Genomic DNA, 10,299 nt, shown 5'->3' with positions numbered 1-10,299 from the left:
AACAGGCTGTCTTAAAAGAATGTTAAGTTCATCAACCACTTATCTGGGAAAACAAAAAAATAATTTAAAAAAAGAATGTTAAGTTCAAAAGAGTATAAAATATATCTATCTGGAAACAAAGATTTCATTTATCTTAGAAAGATTTCATAATTTAATGATTTCAGTTTTATCTTTGAGTATGGATTTTAAAAAACTAACAATTTAGAATCTGTTCTTAAAGTGCTCATTAGTCTTTTGTTGGTCACCATGATTTATAACTAAGATAATCAACCTAATTAAGATTTTATTCATTCATTTAGCAATATGTATTAGGTTCATACAATGCTCAATAAAAGCACAAAACATTGCAATTTATTTTTAAAAACTGTAAAATACAAAGAATAAGGAAAGCTTCCTGGACAATATTTATTTCTTCATCACTTTTCTCAGTGCACCTAACACTTCCTTGTTTCTCAAGCTGTAAATAAAGGGGTTTAGCAGGGGAATTATAATGGTGTAGAACAGTGAATACATTTTATTTTGATATTTCTCTGGACTTGACCCAGGGCGCACATACATGAAGAAGAGAGTGCCATAGAACAAAGAGACAGAGAGCAGATGGGCCCCGCAGGTGGACAAGGCTTTGCTTCTGCCCCTCTCAGACTTCTTTTTCAGGATGGCAAACAGGACACGGGCATAAGAGACTATGATACTCAGAAGGGAGAACTCTTGTATGGAGGTGGCAAAAATAAAAGCCACTAGTGAATTGATAGATGGGTCAGTGCAAGAAATTGTATACAGTGGCAAGATTTCACAGTAGAAATGGTCTATTATGTTGGACCTACAGAAAGTCAATCTATGTAGTAATCCTACATGAATTATGGGGTGCAGAAAACCAATTACATATGACATACTTATCAACCAAGTGCAGAGTCTGTTTGACATGACCACTGGATAAAGCAAGGGATTGCAAATGGCTGCGTAGCGGTCATAGGCCATCACTGACAGCAGAAAAATTTCTGTGGTCGCACTGTAACAAAAAAAATAATACTGGGTGAAGCATTCAATCAGAGATATCTTATGACTCTTAGACAACAAATTGATAAGCATCTTGGGGGTCACAGAGGATGAAGTGCAGGCATCAGCCAAGGCTAAACCACTGAGGAAGAAGTACATGGGGGTGTGAAGGTGGGGGTCCTTCCAGATGAGAGCAATCAGGCCAAGGTTGCCCACCATGGTGATGAGGTAGATCACAAGGAACACCAGGAACAGGGGCACCTGCAGCCCTGGACTGTCTGTAAGTCCTGTGAGGACAAATTCAGTCACCTGTGTCTCATTTGTCTCCATCATATCTACTCAGGCTAATCACTGCAATGAGAGAAGTTAAAAACATTAATCAAGCCTTATACAAAATGATACATAATACAATTGGAATTACTTTGTTTCCAATGTCATTTGCTCACGAAAATAAGTATAATGAAATAGAAAGTTTCAATGCTTCTCCTTTTGAGAGCACATCTAAAACTATTATGTATTTTATAAATAATTTTGAAGTAATTTCTTTAAAATGCATATTGTTACAGAAGGATTGTGGAAGAGGGTATAAACACTAAGATTTGGTCTGATAACTAGTCATTTGTAAATACCTTAAAATTGAATATATTAACAATTAAATGTTTTATGGAATTTAGAATGAAAACACATTTTATATATTATGCTAAAATCTGTGGAAACAAGACTCCAGTTCAGTATACACAGGGCTTTATCTCTTTCAGAAACTCTTCCGTGTTTTCCTATTGAACAAAACAAGGATTTTGTCTTTGGTTTTAATGATATGTTTCATTCTTTCTTCCAAAACATTAACAGGCTGCAAATAAGCGAGCAATTCAAATTCCCTTCCCACTGTTTTCTGTTAACTTTATGTTACTTAATTTTGTATATGTGTGTGTGTGTGTGTGTGTGTGTGTATACATGTATATATATAATTACCTCAAAATAATCCAAAAGGTAATCAATATATGATTATAAATGCCTCAAAAGTTTCTATATTTCTATTATACTCTTTTTAATAGTTTCCTGCCAATATTTTTCATACATGAACACAATAATTCATTCACTTGTTCAATGGATATATATTTAGTAGCTCTTAAATTAGAGCTTGATATTTTAGCTTGGGTACACATACACCTGTAACTCTTGTGTTAATCTTCGATGCTAAAAGAAGACCTGTTCCCCACCAGGCTGCCATGTGCAGGCATCCTGTAAAGAAATTCTCGAGCCCACTGCAGCAGGAATGGGTCTCGGATTCAAGGATTATTCTGTCACTATTATTCTGACAAAAAAAAAAAAAAATGTTTCACCAAATGTGACAAATTTTTAGAAACTTTTCAGTCTTGATTCCAACCTGGCTTTATGGTTTACATCTGTAATTCTTCACATTTTCCAAGGTATATGTCCACCCACAGTCTGTGAAACTTGATTCTTCATTGCTATTCAGTAGACAACAAAAAAAATTGTTAAAACATACAACTGGGTGTGGCGGTGCATGCCTGTAATCCCAGCAACTCAAGAGGCTGAGGCAGGAGGATCTCGAGTTCAAAGTCAGCCTCAGCAACAGTGAAGCACTAAGCAACTCAGTGAGTCCTTTTTTCTAAATAAAATACAAAATAGGACTGGGAACACGGCTCAGTGGTTGATTGCCCCTGAGTTGAATCCTGGTATCCCCCCAAAAAGAAAGAAAATTGGTAAAACATACAGACTCCAAAATCCAATCACAAATTCTAATTTTCATTCCATAAATATCCAGCTGTTCATGAGAAATTCAGGTACTGAAAGGATACAACTTTATGTGGGAAAAAATAGGAATGAACTAAAGCAGTACATCCTCACCTAATTCCTATGAGTGTATGGATGCCATAAGATTTAAATTTTCATGAACGTTTAAGGTGCGAGAACAAAGATATCAAAGACAATTGTGCCTCCCTCATTACTTTTCTTTCATAAATGCCACTTGTATGATCTGATCTTTATTTATTTCCTTCTTCAACCCTGTTGGTGATTTTAATGCTGAAAGTCCCTCAATGCCAACAAAAGATTCCCTGTAGGATAAGGTCAATCTACTGGGCATTATAAACTAATCAACAAACAACTGCTGATTACACATTACCCATTCCCAAATATTATTTCTACAGTTATATTTCTCTCTTCTCAAAACAAAAGCATTATAGATTAATTGTAGAAAAATTGAGCATTTAGAAAAGCACAAAGAAAACAAAATGCTATAATCTCACTAATCACTGATAAATACAGTTCATTTTTTGCTATGTATTTATTCCACTTTTTACCCATGTATGTATTTGTATTGATGCAAATTTACATATTCTTTTAAAAACAGTGACACCACCATGATTTTTCATAAAATACTTTAAATTACTAATATAGCATTTATCTCTTTATGTCATTAGTTTTTAAAACATTTTTAATCTCATAATTTTTCATAAAAATTATATTTCTAAAATCCTAAAATTGAAACTAAAAGGTCCAAGTATGTGCGCAATTAAAGAATATTTGTAGATCTGCAATGTTCCCTCTTAGAAAATGGTACCAACTTACACAGCATATTTCTCAAAATTTACATTAGCAAAAATAATGTGTATGCACACACATGTGTATAGGGGACATGGGGAGAGCGACTATATATCTATACATATACAGATATCTTTATATCTGTATTCTTATACCTCTGTATCTGTGTATATGTTTCAACTTGGCAAGAAATACCATTTTTTTTTCAAAGTAACAAACTTTTACTGAGTGGTATAAAAATGGTATAATGTATGAAAATCCATAATTTTACCATTTAGGAATTCTGGTTCAAGTGTTAGTTTTCACAATTTAATACATAAATTTGATGCAATTTCCAACAAAAGGATAAGGAAATAATTTTCTAGAAAATACAAATTTATCTGAAAGAGCAGATGGGTTCAAAAGTAACCAAATGATTTCTTAGAAATAAAGGAAGCAGTAGTTCCATGCAAGATACGGCAATATATCATAAAGTTAGCTTTAATGATTGGAAGTGTGCTTTAGATCATCAAGGAACACCATTAATATTTGATTGCTTCTAGACATTGTGAAGTTATGAGTATTGGCTTTGGAATGGACAGGCTTAAGAGCTTTGCTTTAAGAATTGGGAAATAACTTTAATTCCCTAAAACTTGCTTTTCTGATTTATGAAATAAATAGTAATAATAATGTAAATAACATACGCTTTCAAGGTTGTTACAAGAGTCACATAAGAGAATGAATGTCCAGCCCTTATCACTTACTTGATAGATGGTAAGGCTCATAAAAGGGGTGGATTTAATTATTTTGTAGTTGTTTTAGTTATTCATAAGGAAATCTGCTAAGCTCCTTTTTAAGAGGATAGAGCATTGAGTGAGGAAAATTGACAAAAGTGCAGTTCTACTGCCAATTCATGAAATAGTGATTTAACCCTGTACATAAAATGACTTGCACCCAGCAGATATGACTTATGTGGAACAAATGTGACACACATTCAAGAAGGAAAAAAACTATATAGAGAGTATGTTTTAAAAACCAGGATTTATATATTTTAATAAAAATTATATTGTGACATTTCATAACTAAATATTTCAGATTTTAAAAACACAAGAACATATTTCTTCCTAACCAAATATTATTTTGACATCTGAAAAAATTAACACTCGTATCTAAATACCATCTTTAAAGTACCCTATATTCATATTTCCACATGTGTTGCCAAATAATCTTTTAGAGCATTGCATTTGTTTGCATTTTCTGTCAAGATGATTTTTAATCCAGAATAGTTTCATTTCTTTGCCCTTCTTTCCTTTTCTTCTTGTTTCTTTTCTTTTCTTTTCTTTCTTCATTTCTTTCTTTCTTTCTCTTTATTATGACAATGACTTTTTGGAGACTGGGTCAATTGTCCCATTGTCTTGAGGAATATTCCATATATTCTGAAACCACCTAATTGGCATTACTGTTTGTCTTCCTACTTTCTGTACTCTTCTATTTCCAGTGGAAATTACATCCAAAGCCTTGATTAAGCATTTTTTGCAAGAATACTCCATAGATGATGCATTCCTTCATGTATTCATCACATCTGGAAGCACATACAGCCTGCAGTCCCAGGGTGAGTGAAGATCAATATGATCTCTGAGTTAAAGTGTGAATACACAGATCTAAGAACTCTAAAGTTGTGTTTTTTCCCTTACATTTAGGAAATAATAAATGATGCTTGGATGCCTTGGAAAATCCAAGACCCATCAATTTTTAATTGAGTTAGGAACCTTAGCTCATTCTTGCCAGAATCAATTCCAGCATCAGAAATTTTAAAATAATAATCTTTTTAATTCTTTTTTTCTACATGATGCTTGGACATCTTGTGATTATCCAGAGTTCTGTCAACACTTTAGCTAAAGTTTTTAGTACACTTTTCTTAATTATGTCATTAGGTATTTTACAATGGTAATTTTTTAAATTCTATCATTAGTTCTACGTGTTTTAGCTACTATACTTTTGCACAGCAAAAATGTTTTCAGTTCCAGATATGATGATGGAAGACGGCTACCAGGAAATACGCCCCAAAGAATGGGTCAAATCAATCATCTTCATGGCTCCTGCCTTCCCCCCAATGGGTGGTAGATGAGGAAGATAAATGTCTGCTCTAAGAAGCAGAAAACTAAATGTACACATTCACAGCAGAAGGAAACCATCAAGAAACAGGGGGCTGACCATGCTGAACAAGCGGATGAATGTGTATGTCTAAATATGGATTGCTCAGTGTCCTCACAGATGAATGAGGTCATATTGGGAATTCCCTCCGCAAGTATCTGGCCTGACCTACATGCAATTCCATAAATGCACGTTTGTCTCATTATATCCTTTTTGTATAGTTTATTAAAGTATTAATAGTTTAATAAGTAAATATTTTTAGGTTGTCAAACTGTTTCCTCATCTTTATATAATTAAATCACAAAACACTCTAAACCTAAAGAAAACGAAGGCCATGTATTCAAATAAGAAAAGAAAAAAATGTTTTTAAAAATGACAAAATCTGGAAGCTTTACATGTTTTTTTACTTCTTTGACATTGCCAGAAGTTCCCAGTTGCTTCTCCAAATAACTCAAAGCTCAACTTCCTTTTCATATGTGATCAGATTGTTAATGATTAAGGAAAGGCATTTTCAGAAAAGCTTAGTCATTCAGCAATAAGTATTTTTGAGTGTCTGTTCTATAGTATAATCCAGTCTGGAAACTTCTTTTAAGGAAAGAAATGTGTTATTTAACTTGCAAATCACTCCAAATACTATTTGGCCGATAATTCCTCTTTCTCACACTTTGGAAGAAAAGGATTTTTCTATCTGTCTAAAGATAAAATTATTTCATTTCAGAAAAATTTCCATTTGATCCAGCTTGCACTTTGAATAGTTTCTGCCAATAAAGGATTTTAGAGATCATGTGTATTCTACATCGCCTCAGCCTAGTTTTTAAAAACATATATTTATGAAAAATAGTAGCCATTATTGTAATATATTTTGTTTGGCTTTCACATTTAACTTGAAGAAACATTTATTCATATAAAATAATTTCTCAGTAGAGGATCTGACTTTGCTTACATACAATGATACAATGAAAATAATTCTAGTGTGTTCACATTGACAATCGGTGACATTGTATTGTTACATTGGCTCATTGGTTTGCCTCTTTATACGTTATATAATATTAGGAATGTCATGGCAACTGTGACCACCCGCCACTTCTGGAGGAGGTACCCGCTCCCCTCACAGACTCCTTGACCAAGATGTGGCTCCCCAGGGTATTAGAGTCTGGTGCAGACAACTTGAAATATCCCTGAGGGCGTGGCCACCATCTTTGCAGGAGAATGGAAACTGACAGATACCTTGCTTTCATCAGGATACCAAGGACCGGGAGGTCTGAGTGCTGAGTGACTATTGTACTGTAGATTTTTTTTTAATTTTTTATTTCTTTTTTTCTCACTCTATTTTCCTTCTATTTACCTGTTTCTTCAGAGTCTCTTTTTCCCTTTTCTCATGCTAAACATCAACTTCTTTTGATCCCACTCTCACACTTCCCTTGATCTGGTACCTCTATATACTCACTTTTTATCCCCTTAGTGGTTACATCCTACGCCACTCACCATCCTCTTTGTCTATCATTAGAAACTGTAGAGCTCATCACAAGGCTATTGGTTATACTGTAGGTAATAATTGCACTCATTCTAACTGTCTATTACAATACTGTTCACGTCTTCATAGGGGCTATCTGGTTGCATATTGTTTGCATTGAGAGCCGCTGTTTGCATTGATCTCCCCCTCAATGGAGAGGTATTGGAAACCTGCAGGGTCACAAGAAGCCTACAAAGGGAAAGTTACAATACCCAGATCTTCACTGCTAGAGGGGAAGATACAGCAACAGCATGGAAAAACAGGGGAAGAAAGTGTCCTTAACAAGCCAAGATGCTACTTTAATAGAATCCAATAACAGCATGGCAGTAGAAATGACAGAAAAGGAGTTCAGAATGTACATAATTAAAATGATTCATGAAGCAAAGGATGAGAGAGCAAAAGAGCATTTCAATAAAGAGATAGAGATTCTGAAAAAAAAAACAGAAATACTTGAAATGAAAGAAATAATAAATCAAAACAAAAACTGAATAGAAAGCATCACCAATAGACTAGACCTCGAGAAAGACAAATCTTGGACAATGAAGACAAAATATTTAATCTTGAAAATAAAGTTGACCAAACTGAGAAGATGGTAATAAATTATGAACAGAACCTCCAAGAATAATGGGATACCATAAAAAGGCCAAATTATGAATTATTGGGATTGAGAAAGGCACAGAGATACAAACCAAAGGACTGAACAACCTGTTCAATGAAATAATATCAGAAAAATTCCCAAACCTGAAGAATGAAATGGAAAACAAAAATATAATAAGTTCACAGAACAGCAAATGCACAAAATTGCAACATATCCACACCAAGGCACATTATAATAAAAATACTTAATGTACAAAATAAAGATAGGATTTTAGAGTTGCTAGAGAAAAGCATCAAATTACATATAAGGGGAAACCAATATGGATATCAACAGATTTCTCAGCGCAGACCCTAAAAACTACAAGGGCCTGGATCCATACATTTCAAGCTCTGAAAGAACATGGATGCCAATGAAGAATCTTATACCAGCAAAATTAAGCTTCAGATTTGAGGAAGAAATAAAACCTTTCCACAATAAACAAAAACGACTTTATAAATAGAAAGCCTATACTACAGAACATTCTCAGCAAAATATTTCTTGAGGAGGAAGTGAAAAACAGTAATGCAAGTCAGCAAAGGGAGGAACTACCCTAAAGGAAAAAATCAATCAAAGGAGAAACCAAGTCAAGTTAAAAGCTAAAATGACTGGGAATACAAATCTTATCTCAATAATAACCCTTAATGTTAATGGCCTAAACTCATTAATCAAAAGACACTGATTGGCAGATTGGAATAAAAAAACAAGACCCAACATTATGCTGCCTTAAAGAGACTCATCTCTTAAGAAAAGAAATCCACAGACTGAAGTGAAAGGATGGGAAAAACACCACGCACACAGGCTCTGTAAAAAAAAGGGGGTTTTTATCCTCATATCAGGTAAAGTGGACTTCAAACCCAAGTTAGTCAGGAGGAATAAAGAAGGACATTTCATACTGCTTAAGGAAACATAAACCAGCAAGACATAATGATTTTAAATATTTATGCCCCCAAAAATGGAGCATCTATTACATCAAACAAACCTCAATTTCAAGAATCAAATAGACCACAACACAATAATACGGGATGGCTTTAACACACATCTCTCTCCCCTGGATAGATCCTCCAAACAAAGCATGCACAAAGAAACTACAGAATTAAATAATAAATTAATCACCTCAATAGACTTAAAGTTAAGAAATATATGATTATTTCAATAGATGCTAAGAAAGTGTTTGATAAAATACAACACCCCTTCATGCTTAAAACACCAGGAAAAATAGGAATAGTAGGAATGAACCTCAACATTGTAAAGGCTATCTACGCTAAGCCCACAGCCAACATCATTCTTAATGGAGAAAAACTGAAAGCATTTCCTCTAAAAACTGGAACAAGACAGGGATGCTGTCTTTCACCACTTCTATTCAACATAATTCTTGAAACACTTGCCAGAGCAATTAGACAGACCAAAGAAATTAAAGGGAAATGAATAGGAAAAGAAGAACTAAAGCTGTCACTATTTGCTGATGACATCATCCTATATTTAGAAAATCCAAAAAACTCCACTAGAAAACTTCTAGACCTCATAAATGAATTCAGCAAAGTAGCAGGATATAAAATCAATATGCATAAATCTAAATCATTTCTATTCATAAGTGATGAATCCTCTGAAAGAGAAATTAGGAAAACCACTCCATTCACAGTAGCCTCAAAAAAAAATAAAATAAAATACTTGGGAATTAATCTAGCAAAAGAGGTGAAAGACTTCTACAATGAAAACTACAGAACATTAAAGAAAGAAATTGAAGAAAACCTTCAAAGATGGAAAGATCTCCCATGTTCTTGGATAGGCAGAATTTTAACATTGTCAAAATGGGCATTGTACCAAAGGCACTATACAGAGTCAATGCAATTCCAATTAAAATCCCAATGACATTCCTCATATTTTCTCCCACTCTGTAGGCTCTCTCTTCACATTCTTGATTATATCCTTTGCTGAGAAAAAACTTTATAGTTTGAGTCCATCCCATTTATTGATTCTTGCTTTGATTTCTTGTATTTTGGGAGTCTTGTTGAGAAAGTCTGATCCTAAGCCAACATGATGAAGATTCGGGCCTACTTTGACTTCTATTAGGTGCAGGTTCTCTATGTCTTTGATCCATTTTGAGTTGAATTTTGTGCAGGGTAAGAGATAGAGGTTTCATTTCATTTTACTGCATATGGATTTCCAGTTATGCCACCACCATTTGTTGAACAGGCTATCATGGGAGATCTTTCCATCTTCTAAGGTTTTCTTTAATTTCTTTCTTTAGTGTTCTGTAGTTTTCATTGTAGAGGTCTTTTATCTCTTTTGTTAGAATAATTCCCAAGTGTATTTTTTTTGAGGCTTTTGTGAATGAAGCCTTTTCCTAATTTCTCTTTCAGAGAATTCATCACTTACTAATAGAAATGCATTAGATTTATGTGTATTGATATGATATCTTCTTACTTTGCTGAATTCATTTATGAGGTCTAGA

The 10,299-nt window shown here is 33.9% G+C and overlaps 1 protein-coding gene across 1 annotated transcript; it reads right to left on the bottom strand.

Annotated features, from left to right (window-relative positions):
* Positions 1-405: 405 nt before the first annotated feature.
* LOC306637831 (olfactory receptor 5AC1-like) lies at positions 406-1,329 on the bottom strand (the record flags this gene model as incomplete). The annotated part of the gene is made up of 1 exon (XM_079100659.1): positions 406-1,329. The coding sequence occupies one exon, from the start codon at positions 1,327-1,329 to the stop codon at positions 406-408; it is 924 nt and encodes a 307-aa protein (XP_078956785.1).
* Positions 1,330-10,299: the final 8,970 nt, after the last annotated feature.

This window comes from Sciurus vulgaris, assembly GCF_902686455.1.
Source record: "Sciurus vulgaris genome assembly, chromosome: 10".
Lineage (NCBI taxonomy): Eukaryota > Metazoa > Chordata > Mammalia > Rodentia > Sciuridae > Sciurus > Sciurus vulgaris.
The sequence above is the reverse complement of the archived record's forward strand: the minus strand, read 5'-3'. Positions and strand labels throughout refer to the sequence as shown.